The sequence below is a fragment of the Triticum aestivum genome, chromosome 4B (assembly GCF_018294505.1).
Source record: "Triticum aestivum cultivar Chinese Spring chromosome 4B, IWGSC CS RefSeq v2.1, whole genome shotgun sequence".
Taxonomy (NCBI): Eukaryota; Viridiplantae; Streptophyta; class Magnoliopsida; order Poales; family Poaceae; genus Triticum; species Triticum aestivum.
The window spans coordinates 518,325,910-518,347,369 of record NC_057804.1 but is presented as its reverse complement, the minus strand read 5'-3'; the positions used below and the strand labels follow the sequence as shown (position 1 = coordinate 518,347,369).

The window sequence follows — 21,460 nt, the reverse complement described above, 5'->3', positions numbered from 1 at the left end:
TTCTACCCACACAGCTAGAAAAATTCTATTTTCGCACAGGGTGACAAATAGTTGGAGCTAAGCACAGGACAACCCATAATGGGATGGCCTGTTTTTCTTTGTTTCTATGTTTTCTGTCTATTTTTATTCTCCTTCCCCTATCTCTTTTTTCCATTCCAACTTTATTTGTCTTATAGAATTTAATTCATAAATTTAAAATTCTCAAGAAACGTTAAGAATTAAAAAAAATCAAATTTTGGAAAATGTTCAGAACTCCAAAATTTTGTTGCTATTTTGAAAAATATTTGAAACTTGAAAAACGTTTCCTATTTTTTCAATTGTTTTATTATTTTGCAAAAAATGTTCGAGATTTCTGAAAATAAAATGACATTCTAAAAAATGCTCCAAATTCAAAAACTATTCTTGGTTTAGTGAATCTTCACAATTCAAAATAATGTTCGCGTATAAAAGATACATATTTTCAAAAAATATTATGATTTTCCAACATATATTCCTGTTTTAAAAAATATGCACAAATTCAAATAATGTCCATGTTTTTATAAAAAAACTTGTTTTTTTGAAAAAATGATTGTGAGTTTTAAAAGATGTTCCTGTTTCAAATTTTGTTTGCGTTTTTTCCTAAAAGTGTACATAATTTTCAAAATCCTATTCAAGATTTTAAAAATGGTTCATACTTTCTACTCCCTCCGTCCCATAATGTAAGACGCTTTAAAAATGGTTCATGCTTTCTACTCCCTCCGTCCCATAATGTAAGACGTTTTTTCACACTACACTAGTGTGAAAAAACGTCTTACATTATGGGACGGAGGGAGTACAATATACAAAAATTTCATACCTTAAAATATCCATGATTGAAAGGAAAAGTAAATTGAATAGTTCATGGGTCTTCTTTGTCGTACGACGACGTAACAAAATTTTTAAATGCCCTCGATCAATGAATGAAAAAATAGCGAATTGATTACTTCACACCCGGCGAAACCGAGAAGCTAAATGTTCCTTTTTTACGTGCACACAGAATTTTACTTGCACATATAATTTTCACTAACTTGAAATGCATATTATTTTTCTCGCGTTGCAATGCACGGGCATATGTGCTAGTAGTAGAAGCACAATGAACTAGTTCTCGTGTTTCTCCACGAATTAAAAAAAGCCATCTTGCTACCGGGTGCTACGTCGAAGGGAGGAGCTGGGAGTACCTCGTGGCCCTGATTCCCGGCGACGAGCATCTGGGCCGCGAGCCGCAAAAAGTCTCGTCGGGACACCATACGAATTGCGGGGCCTCCGCTAGGATGGCTGCTAGAAGGCGATGGGACAAGGCTGCCGAGCCCAAGCTCGAGGCTCAACGCCGGGGAGTTTGGAAGGCGCAACTCAGGCCGCGGCTCTGGCGAGGACAGAGCACCCGGCCACGCCTCCGCCGCGGATTGATGTGACCTCTTCTCACCTTAGACCACCATCATGGCTGTCAGGTGGGGCTGGTAAATTCAAAAATATGTGCTGCAAAGCGACTACATCGGGCAAGTTCACCATATGTTTTTCTAGGGGCAACCAACACGCGCCCGTTGTTTCTCAAAGGGGAAAACAACTCAAGAAAACTCGATGGAATATAGAAGTTTAATCAGCGCAAAGGTTTAACGACATCGCTCCATTATTGTTCACACTGAGACATTCATTACTAATCTCTCCGTCCCAAAATTCTTGTCTTAGATTTGTCTAAATACGAATGTATCAAGTCACATTTTAGTATCAAATCACAATTTTGGGATGAAGGGAGTATTATTGTTCTCACTGAGAATTCAGTAAATTTTGTCACAACAGGTTCTGCCTTAGGATAGCTCTATAATTGTTCTCACTGAGAATTCAATAAATTTTGTCGCAACAGATTGTGCCTTCGGACTGCAGAACCAGCACACGCACATTCTCACAGTTGCCAAGTCTCCAAGCACTTCAACTCCGAGTTGAACCTGTAAACTTGACCCGGAGAGGCGCTGATCACGGCAGCATGGTCGCCATAGTGGATCCTCTCAAGCGCAGGCGAATTCCCGCTGCTGCCAGACCATACAAGAGCTTCATGCAGGCTACCTTCTTTCCAGCAAATGTTAACCGTCAACCCGCCTCGGGCCCTCAAACCTTTAACGCTGCCATGGGGCCACTTGTCGCGGGGCAGAGCAGGGAGCAGGTACAGATCACTCCCGGTGCTCTGCACAAGCATTTCGCACAATGCAGCTGGGAATCTGCAAGAGAAGACGATCATTGTGATGCTTGTGAATCGATCGTTGCAGTTAAGTAGCAGTCACTATTACTAGACCTCTTTTAAGTGGCTAACAATTTACAGCTTAGAGTCACCACGAGGTAATCATACTATGGTAAACAGAGCTGGCTGTGGTGAATTGAATGGTTTTGTCAAATAGAGCTGGAACTTCATGTGTCACAATTCAAGGTAATCATACTATGATAACATATTGGATCATGATTGATTAGGTTGAAGGTGATCTGGTTTACCCAAAATTTGCATCAATCTGGAATGGTGGATGCGCTGTGAACAAATTGCTGTATAGACCTCCTTCCTTTTCATGCTCGTGCTTTGGGTCTATCAAAGTGATTAGCTGCAGAATCATTTTGTATGCATGCTTACTGTTGTGAAGATGAGCCCACAGGGCCATCTTCCATGAAGTAGACCACCCAGGGCCTTTATCACCTACACAATATAGAGAATTCAATGCCAAGCAACAAAGATAGAGAAAGTGATGGCTAACAGCTAGCCCTTGACCTTAGACACAATAAATTTGACATTCTTAACAGTGCCATGCACTTGTTAAAATAACAGTATTTTTCAGAGCAAACTGAAAGGTGGGAAAAATGAATATAACAGCTGGTCATGCAAGCAAACCGCATAAAAAAAATCAACTTAATAATACCACTAGACTGTTTGCCATTTGAAAGAAAATGACCATGAGAAAATAAGATCAGCAACCTTTGTAAGAAGTTTAAAAATTTCTGATACAGACAACGCTGAATTATCCTCTTGGAACATGGCTGCTTATTTCAATTTTACATGAGAACAACAGTGGTTGATCCAGTCCCATTAAACCTTGCTATCCTTCTACTACGAATATTGTTGAGCACCCCCGTTGCATAAGTGTATAACCAACATCTGTTTTAAGAGGTTTTTAAGTCGCTGTGGGTTGTTTGTATTTTTCCTCTACTGAAACAATTGTGTTTATACATATACTGCTTTTGATGAATGCAATTACAATATGTTACTGAATGGCCTTCCTCCTTTTTCATTTTTCTTTTGTGCTATATTTCCATTCCTCTTATCTACAACAGTTAACCCTCAAAATCCAAAAAAGACTCAGATCAGCAAAAAGGAGCCCGTGCAAGATCGAGTAACCGTCATGGGAAGGAATCTTGGGAGGTCATCATCTAACTATAAGTTCTCTGAGCTCATATTTTCTTTTGAAACAAACCCAAACTTTACTGATAACTTCAAATAAGGATAAAATTCGAATACTGCCCTTTTAATATGCAAAAAAGGTACCTCTTTTATAAAGAGTATTGGCTACAGCTTTGCAGAGGTCAGGTGTTTGCTCAAGTGTCATGGTATGTCCAGGATAAAGACCAAACAGATGAGATACATGCCTGTGCTGAGGTTCGGGATCCTTAAAATCTTGTGCCTATGCATAAAAAACAAGTATTATGAAACTGAACAGACCAATGCAAATCACTATGAGAGATAAAAAAATAAAAAGTATATACAGACCCATTCCATGATTGTACCATCTCTACCAATTTTTATTGGCGGGAGCCTTGGTAGTGCCGCTTTTATCCTCTGAACCACATCAGTGCTGGATTTTCCTAAAATCTGGTAAGACACGTATGAATACTTCAAACACATAAACATTCAAATAAATACATGCTAGAATGATAAGACTTAACTATAACTCTAGTATAACGTTTTAAATCTGCATGCTTCATTCATAGTATCACCAAAGTATCTGCATATTCAATGAAACCTGTCTCTTTCAACAACAGTAAATAGAAATGAAGACTTACATCAGCAGACAGAAGAACAGCTGAGAATACTTCTCTAATAATTGACATGTCCATAGTTGTTGAATAGCTCACAGATGCTTTCTTGCCATCCGGAGCAATAAAATAATGCTCTGGGGAAGTAGAAGGATTGGTCTCCAGATAGCCATCTTGGCCTTCAATCAACCAGGACAACAGAAAGGAGGCAGATCCTTCCAAAAGTGGATACGCTGTTCTCTCCAAAAATTCCTGCAAAAAAAGAACAGAATATCACATCTGATGTAGATCTTGTCTAGATCACATTTATGTCTCTCCAATCTCCAGAAGATGAGCTTGCACTTTGCGGCAAAGCTATCAGTATGGAATTCACCATATATTCACAACATCGACATTATCCATCAATCAGAACACATGAAAAAGGTAGATGAACGAACAATCTATTCAACAGGATAGTTAAACACTTTTGACCAGTCATTGCTGCTAAACATCATTATCTTTTAGTACAGTTAACCAGTTTGTCTAATCCAAATTTGTTAGTGTTTGCCTTATCCCTCATATTTGGTTTAAGCCCACCTTTTACCACCAATTCTTCAGATAAGATAGTGTAATCACATAAACATAAAAGGAGATTAGGTTCCAACATAAGCAATCGGCGACAGTAATTCTCATATCTGCCTATGACGTATGATCACAGTCTGTGCTTAAAGGTGATACAAGAAAGTAATGCATACAAGTACTGCATGGCGTTGCATTCCATGCCCGTGTCATCACTCACTCTGTCCATTGTAAAACTGTAGTGTTCCCACAGGTGTGTAGCAAGCCATGGCCCACCCATTGGCCATAGAGCCCATGAAGGATCACCAGCATCCGGTGATGTTTTTGCCCACAAGTCTGTGACTTGGTGACTGACCCAGCCATTAGCTCCGTAATTCACCTGTCAAGAAAACATACCATTACCTCAAAAAGTTCCCATGAAATACAAGGTTCCAAACTTTGCTATAAATCCATTTGGAACACGTAAACTGAATAAAATAAAAAGTAATATGTTTAAACACGAAGTAGAATTCATCAAGAATCTAATATACACAAACCATTAAATAGAGTTGTCCAAATGATTCATCAAGAAGATGCACAAAGTTGCAATTCTTTATCCTTGAGTGATCAAGGGCAAGTGCCTCTCAAACTTCAAATTTTGTATTCACATTTACGTTGTCGCGTTAACAGTCAATACTCAATAGTCGATACTCAGTGACACTAAGAATGAACTGAGGAAAGACCCTATCATCTAGATATACTTATAATGTCGTGGAGCAAGTGTCGTCGTGGTACTGTAGCATGCAGTATCATGTGGAAATCAGATATTTGAATAACTAATTGCCTTGTTAGATTGGTCTGTTTCCATCCTCATGTAGTAGTGACTGTCAACAGCACGACCTTTGTATTGCTATTGGGCCAAAGGGACAGATTATAGACATGTACATATGCAATCAAAATCCTATAGAAAGAAGAAACTGCACAGCTAACTATTGCCCCTTGTGCAAACTGGCAGGTCCCAAGCTTCTAGTAGCATCACTGCTACTCCTTCGTTGTCAGGCCTAGGAGTAGGATCCAAGGCTATGGGCCATGGCCACAAGAAATAGTATTCATAAAAGTTTAATTCACTAGAAAGTAGAAAGATATGTCGGAACACTCACGAGTATACAGGGTAGAGAACACACAGTTTCCAGAGATGCTCTTTTATGAAAGTAGACTTACTTTTGCCGTCTTAGCCCCATTGACCGAAAGGGATCCAATGAAGTCGAATAGTGGGTCTTGGCATTCACTAAGGTTGCAAGGAAGTGATGGCCAGTAATTCATTTGAAGATTTATATTTGGATGGGGAGCTGTACTGGAAAGTGAAAGGAATGACATTGTTATCAAACTTGGACTGCCAGAAAATAGTGTAAATAGGACTATCATCAATATACTCTCAAATACTCCCTCTCACTAGTGTCAAAAACGTTCTTATATTATGGGACGGAGGGAGTAACTTACATTACAGACACTAAGGTATTTGCTGCAGTAAATTCAGCATTAAGTTGCTACAAATGGCAAGAGAATCAGTATTACCCACAACAAAATTTACTTGAATAAAAGATGGATACCCATTTAGTAGATCAACTGTTCAGAATGCAACAGAAATTAAGGAAAAATATACTAAATTATCACCTTCCCAAATATTCAAGTTACATTTTTATTGACATCATAAAAAATAATTCAAGTTACATTTTTTGTATAAAGAATCCCAAAACCTATATTTGAGAAACTAATGAGGGGAATTTAAATCTTTTGTGGCTTTCTTTATATGTATTCAGTGTTTTGTCATGCTGTGTCAATCCATGTGCCTAATATAACATAAAAATAATGGGAATATGAGCGTTAATCAATATGGTTATTTGGTAACTGATTATCCAATGTGTTTATGGGAATGAGCATGCCTGTATGTATTAACATCAACTGGATACACAAAATGTTGGCCTCAATTACTTCGGTGTCTTTGCATCGAAAAGGCCAAATGTGTGTTACTTTTGCAAGTAATAGGATCACAATGTGTGTACACGAGAATCCTTAATTAATCTACAGAAAAATGAATACAGCTTTAAACCTTAAAACTGAAGCCAAAGGCCAGTCTCTTCAGTTCAAAAGAAAGACTAGTCTTAACTTGTAAAATGTGCAAATTAGATTAACTTATACATGATAATTTTAAAACATAGTAAGAGAAAGGGCCACTTGTCATGTTTTCCACTTATATTTTCCTCATTTTGATACAGAACAGCTACGGATTGTTATGAGACTTTTCAAACTTCTAAAATTTATTGCTCGCCATAGCAAAAATGGTCATGTAACACCAGACTGCATGCAAAGACAATCCATTTCACAGAGTTGGTCGTTTGTGACCCCATTAGGATGATATTTAAATGACGTATGCTCTGAATACGCAAGTTCTACAAAGTGTGACCCAGACAAACAGTTGCAGCCGTTTTCTTATTCAATAGTCTAAAAAATAATAACCCAAGATATATAGCTGGCATAAGCAACAAAACAAGACAAGATATGTTATAAAAACATACCCCCATGGTGCATTAGTCTCGTTGTTCCATATTCCTTGCAGATTGGAAACCTGAGTTCCAGGCCTCGAACAAGAAATGAGTAGATAGCGCCCAAACTGAAACAGAAGTTCTACCAGAGAAGGATCTTCATCATGTCTAAAACTTATAATTCGGTCTACAGTAGGCTTCTCTGAATTATTAAGCTCGTTTAACCTTGAACAGTCAACCATCGGTACAGTGCAATCAGATACCTCAGCATCCTGAGAGATATTCTCAGGTAAGTGAGCCAAAGTGCTACCTCCAAGTACACCATTAGAGCCTCGTGAAAGTTGCAAGGACACGCGCTGGAAAAGACTTTGGTAATCATCCATGTGATAAGCTTTTAGCTGTGCATATGACATGCTCCTAGCCATATTTAATGTTGTGAATGCTGATGTCACTGGATCAAGTGTAGATTCAGAAGGCTTGACAAATGGCCCTTCAAATGAGGTTGCAGCTGCAAGGAGCAAAACTGCTGAGTCGGCACCATCAAGTTTCAGCATCTTATCATTTAATACTTGCACTTGGCCATTGGCACCACTCGTCAGCAGGTAGAGAATAGCACAAAATTTCATCCCCTGAGGATGATCAGATGCATTGTCATCTCCAGCGGGCTTTTCTCCTGGGCAGCTACCCTCCATGATTATTTCATTTGCATCTGTTACACGAATCCGGTGATCTAGTGGTGTAGCTAAAGATACTGTACAGGAGACAGCTCCTGGTTTGTTTGCAGAGATTTTAGTCGCGATTACTTGATGTGGATTTGAGGAGAAGTGTTCCCTTGAGTACAATACTTCCCCAACACTGTATGTGACATTAACTGTTGCAGATTCCAAATCAAGGTATCTTTTATAATTTGTATACTTGATATGCTCACCAAAGGCAAGATCAATATCACCGAGAGGCTGGTAACTCTACAGTTAAAACATAGAGCAATGTTTCAACGTCGATATAGCAGCACAACTCTTCCATCAACCTAAAATAAAATGTGTACCTGCGTCTCGTCACCAGACAGGCCATAAGCAACAGCTGTAGCTTCAGGATACAGTCCCTTATCAACAAGGCTCCTTACTTCAGAAAGAACAGTAGGTGCTTGGGGGTTTGTATAATTACCAGGTCCGCCCGTCCATAATGTATCATCTGCATCAACAGTTTTGATATGAAGCAATAAACTCTACAAAAATAAACAGATAGGTAATATTAAAGAAAGCCAATATGAGTGAAGGTGTATGTGAAACAAAAAAGGTGTACATGAGTGGGGAAAGGAGACAAAAAAGACTGATATCATTCACTTATAGGGAAACAGTAACAGAATAATGAAAAAGAAGCTTCCTAATTTTCACGTCATCTATTCAGAAAAGTGGTATGATTGTACTTTTGGAGAACACATGCAAGATCAATAAATATGATCCCTATCATTTTCATTTAAAAAGTGTAAAGATGAATCCTGGCATGAAGGATCTGCAAAACCATGCACACATTCCGACAGTGCACTCCAGACTCCAAATCATACTACTTTCAGTAAAAGTGCTAACTATGATGATGGATTCAAATAGAAAAATACCCACATGCGCCGTTTTTTCATTTTATTTTTATATGCATGCACCTATTCAGCTCAAACATATGTATCAGTCTATCAGAACCTCCCAGTATCCACCAGACCAGCATTTATCAATATGTCTTACATTGAACACAACGCAAAAGATATGTATCATGGTATATCCTGCTCCAGCGTTTGTCCATGGTGCATTTGTCACATGGGTCTGATGTATTTCGATGGAACCTACATGGGAATGGACAATTCTCAGTGGAGTCTATGTACAAAGCGTTAATCCAGTCTGATGTGCCAGTTGATAATAATAAGAAGATCTGGAAGATGAAGATACCTCTAAAGAATAAAATCTTTGCATGGTATCTTCGTCGCGGAGTCATTCTTACTAAAGATAACCTTATTAAGAGAAATTGGCATGGAAGCCCGCAATGTGTCTTTTGTCATCATGATGAGACAATAAAACATTTATTCTTCCAATGCAAATTGGCTCGTTCTATATGGTCAGTCATCCAGATAGCTTCTGGCTTGTATCCTCCTTGTAGTGTTGCTAATGTATTTGGCAACTGGTTACATGGGATAGATTACAGGTTCAGAACTATTCTTAGGGTGGGAGCGCTTGCCGTTATTTGGTCGCTTTGGCTATGTAGAAATGATAAGGTGTTTAACGATAAAAGTACTTCTCTGATGCAGGTTATCTACATGTGTACCGGGACTCTTCGTTTATGGTCCTCTCTACAACGTGTGGAGAATCAAGGCCTGTTTACGGAGGTGTGTACACGATTGGAGGATACGGCGAGGGATACTTTTACCCAACATGGGTGGCAGCATGATCTTAGGATTGGCCCACCTCCGCTTTAGGCGTTATACATACTCTGTTTCTTTGTATTTCGCCTTCTTAATTTTCGTTTGTGTGAGAGAACTTGTTTGGCTGTGTGCATCATAGTTATGCAGAGGCCGGGTGTAATGCTTAAACCTTTTAAGTAATAAAGCACCCCTTTTCGAAAAAAAGATATGTATGTGGCCAACTGACATCTCCATTTACCAGTCGATACAATGCTTGTATTGGGCGCGCTCTCACCATCGATTTCCCCTCATCTAACAACACACAGAAGCAACCATGCTCCATCAATTATTCGTCTCTCTCCGTTCGTTTGCTAAATTTCTCCCCATTAAATTCCAGCCATTTCGCTTTCTGTCTCAAGTGTGCTCTCAAAGATGGCATGAGCATGAGCGCGCATGGGGGGGGGGGGGGGGGGGGGGGTAATGTGAGTAGGCAAAACTGCGCAGATTGCCACTGTAGTGACACCCATAATTCATGTCAAAAAGTGAACATATTTGTTTTAAAACCGAAAATTCAAGATGTCATAGTTTTAAAATCGAGGTTCTAAATCATCATCTGTTAAGAGCATTGTTATTGCTGTGGTGTTTCTGGGTGAATTTGATTCCCGAGCTGGAACGAGAGCGCTTCCCGACCAAAAGACCCCAAGACAGGTTTTTCACTAAATTTGGGGATATTATAGCAGAGTAATTAAGCCTTCAGAAGAGGGGAAGGGGGGGGGGGTCTGTTTAATTACGGTTGAGCTGGAGCTTCTCGGAGGTGACGCCGCCCCAGACCAAGGCGCCGAGACGGCCGTTCCCGATCGGCGCCGCGTCGGTGAAGTACCTCGCTGGGGCCGCGAACACCACCTTCAGAGGCCGCGCCTCCTCCGCCAGCCACCCCGCCGCCGCAGCCGCAGCTTCCGCTTCCTGCGGTCGACGCACCCAGATCCACTCGCCGCCGGCGTCGCAGTCGTCGCTGCGGCCATCGCCGTCCATGGGGAAACAGCTAGCCCAGAGGAGCGAGGACTGAGAGGAGTAAGTTGTGCAGCTGCAAGCAAGCGGTCACGGGACAGGCGACCCGGACCGCGGATCTTTGTAGTGCGCCATCAATCATCGTGGAGTAAATGCAGCTGTACCGCGGATTTAGTGATGTCGTGGAGTAAAGGGCAGGGGCGATAATTCTAATACAGTTGACAGCGAGAGCCGATCATCCAACCATGATGAAGTAAAGACAACTTCAACGTGGCTGACAGCGAGAGCTTACCATCCAACCACATGTATCGAATATTCACACTAGTTCAAATGAACAATTTTAAGACGGACGAAATTCATGTAAACTGAACAATATTTTTAAAATTTTGATATATTTACAATCAAAAGAAGCAAGTTAACAAAGTTCAACTAAAACCGAATAAAATTAAAGTAAAACTAGAGTAAACTAAGTGAAGTATGAAAGGTGACCTTTTAGGCATGGCCTCCTAAACTGTTGGTACCTTCGCCATCGTCCCTTCCGTCGACATCGTCATCCTTCCAACGGCGGAAGGTTTTCGGATGTAGTTGTTTGGCTGGCTCCACCTGGCGCCCCGCTGGGCAGCGTCCTCCTGATGGCGACAGTCGACCCATGGACACGCTCTTGACATTGCCATGTCGGCAAGGGCACGGGGCGCGCTCGGACTCCTTCATCCCCACTTTGAGGAGTTGATCACTCGTCCGCGCCCTTAGTGGGCGGAAGTCTGCGCAGTGGTCCTGGACCGATCCTCGGCCCAGGGCAACGTGAGGTCCCGGCCAGAGCGGACTTAGTCCGGCGTGCCTGCTCAGATGCCGCCTTCCGCTGCTATCATAGTGCGCGAGTAGGAGGCGCTGCTGCCACATCCAAGGTAGTAGAGGAGGTGGCCGTGCACATTGGCGATCGCCGGGTCGGACGCCTCCTCCTCCTTCACCGGGCGCCCTGGCTTTCGGACAGCCATCTGGGTGGTGATGGTGCCACCTCCTGTCGTGCTAGAAACGATGTGTGGGGACGCCAGCTGGACAAAGCGGTCGGCCTAGCTGTGAGGCAAAAGGCTAGCTCCTCCTTGACGCGAGTCTAATTTGGACGCCACGGTTACGTACGCGGCGGCTCCTCCTTGACATTGTGTCCGATTTTGATGTCGCGGTTGTGCGGCGGCTAGTGCAGCGCCGGGTCATGATCCCGGAGCAACAATGCAGACAACAACTCTATTTGTGTCGTGAATTCGTCGTCCGTGCGCGTAGCCGAGGAGGGGCAGCTGCTACTACTCTTGTCATCGTTAGAGAGCATCACCTCCTCCTTGACCATCTCGAAGTGGTGGATGCCGACAGGCCAAAAACCATGGGCAATGGTGCCATGATCAGAAGCTCCCGCAGATCCACCCATCGACGCCGATTACCAACTATCGTACTTGCCCATCAATGCAATGTGTAGATGAGAGAAGAGGAGTGGGGATGGGGATAAGTGGGAGCGTGCGGAGGAGAGGAGATTGGGTTTGTCGACGAGCCCTACCTGCTTTAAATAGTCGCGACAGTCGTACCAGTGTTGCTTCAATGCTGGTGCAACAATTAGAGTAGCCCTTTTGGTCGCCGACCGTCCCATTTTCTTATCATCAAAAAAATTGTCATTTTCGTTGCTCATATTATGTTTTAACTGTGGATTTGGAAAAATTATAATAATATGTATTCTTGTTACTATATCTACTATACTACTTAAAAAACGCAAGGTTCTCATTTCACCTTTCTTTCCACCATCCCTTCGTCCAACCTGAAAGTGTGTTATATCGACTAGAGGGGGTGAATAGGCGACTTTTACAAATTCGTCACTGAGGAATTTCTAGGTGAAGAAATTCCTAAGCAACGACACACTAGCAGTGGAATAAGTACTCAGGTACAAGCATAACAGAGCAATAACATAGTCATCATGATGGAAATGAAAATAAGCACAGAGTACATGTAGCGTGAAAACAGGATAAGCAGGCTGAAGACAATGTAACTGAAGAAATAGGGTTGAGGAAATAGAGAAAGTCTTCAGACAAAGTCTTCAAATAGTAATGATCAGGTTCATCAACACATGAATGGGGTAATGAAAGAGTTTAGGAAATAGAACCAGTAGCTTGGTGAAGACGATGATTTGATAGACCAGTTGCAACTGATGTGACAGACGTGCGTCTGGTTGGAGCGGCTGTGTATTTAAATCTGAGGACACACAGTCCTCACCGTATTCTCCTTGAGCTAAAGTCACACAGACCTCGCCCAATCACTCGTGGTAAGTCTTCAGGTGACTTCCAAACCTTCACAAACTTGGTCACTCTCGATCCACAATTTCTTCTTGGATGCTCTAGACCATGACGCCTAACCGTCTGGAGGATGCACAGTCCTCAAAGGTAACAAGCGTCAGTTCCACACAGGAACAATCTCTTCAGTGATGCTCAATCACTTTGGGTTGTAGGTGTTTGGGTTTTGGGTTTTCCTCACTTGATGATTTTTGATCAAAGTCCTCGGAGGATGGGATGCTCTCAATGACAAGTGTCAGTTTCTCTCGAAGCAGCCAACCAACTAGTGGTTGAAGGGGCGGCTATTAATAGCCTAGGGATAAGCCCGACATGATAAGACATAAATGCCCTTCAATGATATGACCGTTAGGTGGTAGGATATTTTGGACAGCTGGCGCATAGCACATCAACGGGCAGGAATTTGAGAATCAAATTCCTCGGGGCTATCATGTTCCTCACTTGTAGGCAATCCGTACTGGCGAATTCCTAACTCCTCAGTCAAAACAAATTCCTCAGAGACCAGAAGATCTTCGTCTCTATCGCTGATGTCTACTACGCGACTTTATTCTTGTAGACACGTGTTGGGCCTCCAAGCGCAGAGTTTTGTAGGACAGCAGCAATTTTCCCTAAAGTGGATGACCTAAGGTTTATCAATCCGTGGGAGGCGTAGGATGAAGATAGTCTCTCTCAAGCAACCTTGCAATCAAATACAAGAAATCTCTTGTGTCCCCAAAACACCCAATACAATGGCAAATTGTATAGGTGCACTAGTTCGGCGAAAAGATGGTGATAAAAGTGTAGTATGGATAGTAGATATGAGTTTTTGTAGTGCGAACAATAAAAAACAGCAAGGTAGTAAATAGTAAAACCTAGCACAAACGGTATTGCAATAATGGAAAATGAGGCCTAGGGTGCATACTTTCACTAGTGCAATCTCTCAACAATGCTAACATAGTTGGATCATATGATTATCCCTCAAAGTGCAATAAAGAATCACTCTCGTGTTCCTATTAGCGGAGAACAAAAGATAGAAATTGTTTGTAGGGTACGAAACCACCTCAAAGCTATTCTTTCCGATCAATCTATCCTAGAGTTTGTACTGAAATAATAGAAAGCTATTCTTCCCGAGGGTTTTCAGAATATTTGAGAATTTATAGGGCGAAGAAGGGGTACGGGAGGCCACCGAGGTGGGCACAACCCACTAGGGCACGCCTGGGGGGCCAAGCGCGCTCTCGTGGGTTGTGCCCCCCTTGGGGCACCCCCCAGGTGCTGCTCTGGCCCAATGGTTCTCTTATGGTCCATAAAAATTTGTCAAAAAGTTTCGCGGTGATTGGAGAACTTTCATTTCTGCACAAAAAACAACACCGCGGTAGTTCTGCTGAAAACAGCGTCAGTTCGGGTTAGTTCCATGCAAATCATACCAAAACCATATAAAATTATTGTAAACATGGCATTAATACTTCATAAATTATAGATACGTTAGAGACGTATCAGCATCCCCAAGCTTAATTCCTACTCGTCCTCAAGTAGGTAAATGATAAAAGAAATAATTTATGAAGTGTGAATGCTAGCAAAGTGCACAAGTTTGATCAATGACAATTTCAATCACTTTTCTTAGCATCATAACAACAATTATTTCTTATAAAACTTCTCATGTTATAGTAGCAACCAATTCACATGTTAAGGTCCAAACAATGAATTCTCTTGAAACTCAAGAACCTATGTTCTCAGTCACCAAGCAATTGCAATTCAACTTATTCAATAGAGTCTAGGTAAGAGCTCCACATACTCAACCATAATGTAGTCTTCTATGATTGCTAACACTCACCGCATACACATGAGCAAAACATTTCAACTGGACACATAGAAAGATATGGGCTTATAGTTTGCCTCGCAACGTATTCACCTCAAGGGTGATGTCAACAATAATAACTCATGCTACCCATACTCAACTGGACATATGTGCCTAGATCTTTCCTCACCACATGATGCTTGCCAAAGGAGAAAAATAAAAAGGAATAGAGAGAAAAACTTTGACTCTTTGCATAAAAGTAAATACATAAAAGTAAAGATAGGCCCTTCGCAGAGGGAAGCGGAGGTTGCCATGCGCTTATTTGTTTGTATGCTCAACCCCTTAGTGCAAAAGAACGTCACGTTATATCGCCCCTTATGATAGCAACCTTTATTATGCAGTTTGTCGCTTTTATTCTTTTCCATCACAAGTTCGTACAATGCTCAATTTTCTCTTACACTAAATGATCTAACACTTTTAAAAGAAATTTTTATTGCCTTATTGCACCGATGAAAACTTACTTGAAGGATCAAGCTCAATCCTTAGGTAGGTGGACTCTCAAAACAAGATTTGGGTTTAAGGGTTTTTGGATGCACAAGTTGTATCTCTACTTGGTGCGGAATTTTTGGCTAGCAAAGATAGGGGGCAAGCACCACATGTTGAAGGATCTATTACAATATAACTTCTATGTGAATATGAATAAACATAGATCATTACGTTGTCTTCCTTGTCCAACGTCAACAATTTTGGCATATAATATTTTGATGGGGGCTCAAAATCACAAAAGATTTCCAAGATAGTGTATTTGCATGTGAAAGTTCTCTTCCTTATACTAATTATTCGTGAATTGCTTGTATGACGAATATGGTGATTGTCAAGCTTCAAAAGCTTTCACTTTCTAAACCCAATGTGAAGCCACTACTAGGCATGATATGAACATGTAATTTCAACTTCATGATATTCAATTCATTCAACAATTTACTCATAGTATATAAGTGAAGCACAAGAGTAAATGACAAGCTACTCCAAAAAGATATAAGTGAAGATCAAGTGAGTAGTTATGTAAATGGGTAGCTATTTGAGGACTCTCTTTTATTTTAAAAACTTTCAGATCTAAGTAATTTATTAAAACAGCAAGCAAAAACAAAATAAAATGACATTCTAAGAATATCACACATCATGTGAAGAAGCAAAAACTTAGGCTCAACCGATACTAACCGATAATTGTTGAAGAAGAAAGGTGGGATGCCTACCGGGGCATCCCCAAGCTTAGATGCTTGAGACTTCTTGAAATATTATCTTGGGGTGCCTTGGGCATCCCCAATCTTGAGCTTTTGTGTCTCCTTAATTCCTCTTATATTACGGTATCCCCAAATCTCAAAAACTTCATCCACACAAAACTTAACAAGAACTCGTGAGATAAGTTAGTATAAATCAATGTAATAACCTTATCATTCTCTACTGTAGAAAATCACTAAAATTATTATTCAACATTGCATACTAAATGCCTCTGCATATTTAATAGTCCTATCCTCAAATAGAATCATCAAACAAGCAAACATATGCAGACAATGCAACTATAACAGCAATCTGCCAAAACAGTACAATCTGTAGAAAATGCAAGATTCATCATACTTCCCTAACTCCAAAAAATCTGAAAAAAAATTACCACACTTTAGAAAATTTATCGTATCTTATTTTGCAAAAAGTTTCAGAAATTTATCACATTGCGACTTTTCTAGGGAGTTTTTGTAACAGCGATAAACTTTCTGTTTTAAAACAGCAACATGTATACTTGCAAAATAAGCATGGCAAAGGCTAACATTGCCACTTTTATTGAAATAAAAGATGCAAAACATTATTATAAATAACAGCAAGCAAATCCTAACAAAATAATTTGATGCTCCAAGCAAAACTCATATCATGTGACCAATGAAAACAAAGCTCCAAGTGAGGTTACCGATAATGTTGGAGACGAAAGAGGGGATGCCTTCCGGGGCATCCCCAGGGTTAGTTGCTTGGATATTCCTTGAATATTACCTTGGGGTACCTTGGGCATCCCCAAGCTTAGGGTTTTGTCACTCCTTATTCTCCTCATATCAACATCTCACCCAAAACTTGAAAACTTCAATCACACAAGACTTAACGGAACTTTGTGCGATACGTTAGTATGATAAAGAGCAAACCATTTCACTTTTGGTACTGTCAAAGACAAGATTCATAATTGTTTCCACACAATTCCTACTGTAGAATATCATTTCTACAATTTATATTGAGCAATATAAGCCATAGAAACTAGGAAACAAGCAAACTATGCATTGAAAACAGAATATGTAAAAAACAGAACATTCTGTAGTAATCTGTACTCAAACCATACTTCTTCTACTCCAAAAATTATGAAAAAATATGAAAACGTGAGAAATTTGCATATTAATCTTCTGCAAAAAGAATGAACTCAAGATCACTCTTCTGTTAAAAATGAGAGTTATTTTTTTGAGCGCAAAACTTTCTATTTTTCAGCAAGATCAAATCAACTATCACCCAACTTGATCCCAAAGGCTTCACTTGGAACTATATTGAAACAAAAGCAATAAAACATGATTACCACATTACCCTAATCATGGGAACACACAAAAACAGTAGATAAATGTGTTTGGTTGTCTCCCAACAAGCGCTTTTCTTTAATGTCTTTTAGCTAGGCATGATGAGTTCAATGATGCTCGCATAAAAGATAAAGATTGAAACATAACAAGAGCATCATGAATCATAAGTTCCTATCTCATAATAATTTTCAGTAGCATCATGAATATATTCATCCATATAACCATCACATAAAGCATTCTTTTCATGATCCAAAAGCATAGAAGATTTATCACTCTTTATGGCATACATGTCATCATAATAATCATCATAAGTAGCAACTTTGTTCTCATCATGGTCAATTGAAACCTCTTCCAAAATAGTGGATGTATCACTAAATAAAGCCATGACCTCTCCAAATCCACTTTCATCAATACTGTAACAAGATTCAACACCCTCAAAAATAGTGGGATCACTACTACCTAGAGTTGACACTCTTCCAAACCCACTTTCATCATCGTAATCATCATAAATAGGAGGCATGCTATCATCATAATAAATTTTCTTTTTAAAAGTAGAAGGAATCAAAGGATCATATTCATTATGCAAAGCATCCCCAAGCTTGGGACAAGCATTATTTTCAGCAAATAAATCTTCAAACATTTCATACTCATCAAACATAGCATCCCCAAGCTTCTGGTTTTGCATATCGTCATAATCATTCTTATCAATAGCATGAATGGCAGCAATAGTATAGCAAACATTATTATCATATTCTTCCAAGAAAGTTCCAAAAAGATCTTCAAGGTCATAAGAGACATCATTGTCTTCCCAATCATAATCATCACAACAAGTAGTAGGCATCACAAATTCATACTCAATAACATCATCCTCCATCAACATATTTGATTCACTTTCATGAGGCACAATGGTGATAGGAGCAATATTACTTGGGAGAGTTACCTTTTTACCTCTACTTTTTCTTCTTCACCACCTCACGTGTGGGTTTAATCAATTTTTTCGAGCTTCTTGTTAAAGAGATTGATTGGATAGGAAGCTCCTCCTCGTTACCTGATTCATCATAATAAACACTAGGAGGGTATTGGGAAATATTTTCCCTTTCATTAGTACTCTCTTCATACTCTATTTGTTTTCTTGTCTTTAGATAGTTGACAATATAAGGATTCTCAATGCAATTTACCGCACAAAACATATAAATATCCTCTAGATCAAAATCAAGAATTCTATTGAGATTAAATTTTGGAATACCCTTAGTTATACATTTCATTTATTCATACCCCAAAAGAAGGCTAAGCTCTTTATGATGCTCAAGGGTAATCAAGTTATCACAATTTTTGGACACGATTTGATCATGAAACAAATAGCATTGGAGATTTAAATGACCATGTTCATTGCAAAGTTCACAAGGATGGCAAAAAATATTAAATCTTTCAACACAATCATCTAGCCTCTCTTGCAACGTTTTCGTTTCTAAATATTTATGCTTCTTACAAAATCTATCTTCCCTTTTTGGTGTGCTTGTGCACTCCCAATTTACTCCGCAAAAATTGACATTCTTATAGGAGACATCATTATCATGGCTAGTGCAATCATCATTAGCATTTTGGATATTCCAAGAATTCATACTAAAAACATTGCAATCATGCTCATCATTCAAATAATTTGTGCCAAACATTTTATTGACTTCTTCTCTAACAGTTGAGCACAATTTTCCGAACCATCATTTTCACGAAAGACATTATAAAGATGATCAATAATATGATGCAACCTCAATTCCATTTTTATGTGGTTTTCTTTTATAAACGAAAGTAGTGATAAAACAAGAAACTAAAAGATTCAATTGCAAGATCTAAAGATATACCTTCAAGCACTCACCTCCCCGGCAACGGCGCCAGAAAAGAGCTTGATGTCTACTACGCAACTTTATTCTTGTAGACACGTGTTGGGCCTCCAAGCACAAAGTTCTATAGGACAACAACAATTTTCCCTCAAGTGGATGACCTAAGGTTTATCAATCCGTGGGAGGCGTAGGATGAAGATAGTCTCTCTCAAGCAACCCTACAATCAAATACAAGAAACCTCTTGTGTCCCCAATACACCCAATACAATGGCAAATTGTATAGGTGCACTAGTTCGGTGAAGAGATGGTGATACAAGTGTAGTATGGATAGTAGATATGAGTTTTTGTAGTGCGGACAATAAAAAACAGCAAGGTAGTAAATAGTAAAACCGAGCACAAACGGTATTGCAATAATGGAAAATGAGGCCTAGGGTGGATACTTTCACCAGTGCAATCTCTCAACAATGCTAACATAGTTGGATCATATGATTATCCCTCAAAGTGCAATAAAGAATCACTCCCGAGTTCCTATTAGCGGAGAACAAAAGATAGAAATTGTTTGTAGGGTACGAAACCACCTCAAAGCTATTCTTTCTGATCAATCTATCCTAGAGTTCATACTAAAATAATAGCAAGCTATTCTTTCTGATCGATCTAATCAAGAGTTCATACTAAAATAACATCATATGATGCATATCAACCAACTCTAATGTCACCTAGATACCCCAATGTCACTGCGAGTACCCATGAGTTAATTATACGACATGTATCAAACAATTTTAGATTCATAATACTCAATCCACACAAAGAACTACAAGGAGACCCCAAAGTTTCTATCGGAGAAAATAAAATAAAAATGTGCATCAACCCCTATGCATAGATTACCCCAAAGTCACCTCGGGAATCTGCAAGTTGAGTGCCATAACATATATCAAGTGAATCAAAATAGTACCCCATTGTCACCACGGGTATTCATATGCAAGACATATATCATGTGTTCTTAGATCTGAACATTCAATCCCGCAAGACAAAACTTCAAAGGGTAAAGACTCAATTCATCACAAAAAGTGTAGAGAAGGGAGACACATCATATGATCCATCTATGTTAACAAAGCCCATGATACATCAAGATCGTGACATCTCAAGATCGCGTGAGAGAGGGATTAAACACATAGCTACTGGTACAAATCCTCAGCCCCGAGGGTGGACTACACCCTCCTCATCGTGGTGGCCGCCGGGATGATGAAGATGGCCACCGGTGATGATCTCCCCCTCCGACAGGGTGCCAAAACAGGCTCCCTATTGGTTTTCAGTGGCTACAGAGGCTTGCGGCGGTGGAACATCTGATCTAGGGTCTCCCCGAGAGTTTTCGGAATATTTGGGAATTTATAGGGCGGAGAAGGGGTACGGGAGGCCACTGAGGTGGGCACAACCCACCAGGGCGCGCCTGGGGGACCAGGCGCACCCTGGTGGGTTGTGCCCCCCTCGTGGCACCCCCCAGGTGCTGCTCTGGCCCAATGGTTCTCTTCTGGTCCATAAAAAATCGTCAAAAAGTTTCGTGGTGTTTGGAGAACTCTCATTTCTGCACAAAAAACAACACCACAGTAGTTCTACTGAAAGCAGCGTCAGTCCGAGTTAGTTCCATGCAAATCATACCAAAACTATATAAAGTCATTGTAAACTGTATGAGATTTCCAATGGCTTCACTCGAAGGATTGGGTAGGTGTTGGATTTGAGTTGAGCATCACTTGGAAAGTGTTTCCTTAGTATTATCTCGACCCCCTTTAACAGTACGGTGTTTCCTATGACTCAAGAAAGAGAAAATGAAACTACGAAAAGAAAAGTGTTCACGCTTCATAGTCCTCGCATGAATATCCAAGTCTTCAAGGTCACACCAATTTCCACATTTTCAAAGTCTTCAAGAAAACCAAAGTCTTCAGCTGAAGACATACATTTTTAGGGGTCGACTTTCATCGTAAATATCAAACTCCTCATCGACTTATAGAACTTGTGTACACTCACAAACACATTAGTCCCTTAACCTATAAGTCTTCAATACACAAAAATCACTAAGGGGCATTAGATGCACTTACAATCTCCCCCTTTTTGGTGATTGATGACAAATAGGTTAAGTTTTCAACGGGGATAATAATATGAAGTGTAAATGCTAATATTGAGGAATTTGATCGCAATATATAGAAGAACTCCCCCTGAAGGTGTGCATATTTTAGGAATTTGCTTTGGATAGCAAATGCACATTGTAGAGTAATATCTTGGAGATCTTCCCCTATATCTTGTAATTCATACACGCATTTGACATATGATATGAAGAATTTGAAATGCATGATGAAATATGGTGTCTGACGAAATTCAGCATGTGTGCATTAAAGTACTTGAGGAAATAAGCATGCAGAAAGC

The 21,460-nt window shown here is 40.0% G+C and overlaps 1 protein-coding gene across 2 annotated transcripts; it reads right to left on the bottom strand.

Annotated features, from left to right (window-relative positions):
• Nucleotides 1-1,597: 1,597 nt before the first annotated feature.
• LOC123093032 (alpha-L-fucosidase 2) lies at nucleotides 1,598-10,640 on the bottom strand. Of its 2 annotated transcripts, XM_044514908.1 has the most exons (11): nucleotides 10,284-10,640; nucleotides 8,843-8,940; nucleotides 8,152-8,331; nucleotides 7,140-8,071; nucleotides 5,785-5,917; nucleotides 4,805-4,963; nucleotides 4,054-4,278; nucleotides 3,761-3,862; nucleotides 3,539-3,674; nucleotides 2,500-2,695; nucleotides 1,598-2,231 (listed from the first exon to the last, which is right to left on the bottom strand). In XM_044514908.1, exons 1-11 carry the CDS (start codon nucleotides 10,522-10,524, stop codon nucleotides 1,919-1,921), a joined length of 2,715 nt encoding a protein of 904 aa, XP_044370843.1. In that variant the 5' UTR covers nucleotides 10,525-10,640; the 3' UTR covers nucleotides 1,598-1,918. The 2 variants fall into 2 exon arrangements, with proteins under 2 accessions (XP_044370843.1, XP_044370844.1); XM_044514909.1 differs by lacking the exon at nucleotides 8,843-8,940 and having other exon boundaries at nucleotides 8,152-8,297; nucleotides 10,284-10,636.
• Between the last annotated feature and the right edge of the window lie 10,820 nt (nucleotides 10,641-21,460).

Excerpts from the sequence above, each read along its gene's own strand:
- LOC123093032 (XM_044514908.1), bottom strand. The coding sequence starts at position 10,524 with ATGGACGGCGATGGCCGCAGCGACGACTGCGACGCCGGCGGCGAGTGG. Across the intron at positions 8,941-10,283 it reads CGAGAAGCTCCAGCTCAACC|GTTCCATCGAAATACATCAG; the intron begins GTAATTAAACAG and ends ATTCCCATGTAG. Across the intron at positions 8,072-8,151 it reads TGTCTGGTGACGAGACGCAG|AGTTACCAGCCTCTCGGTGA; the intron begins GTACACATTTTA and ends TTTTAACTGTAG.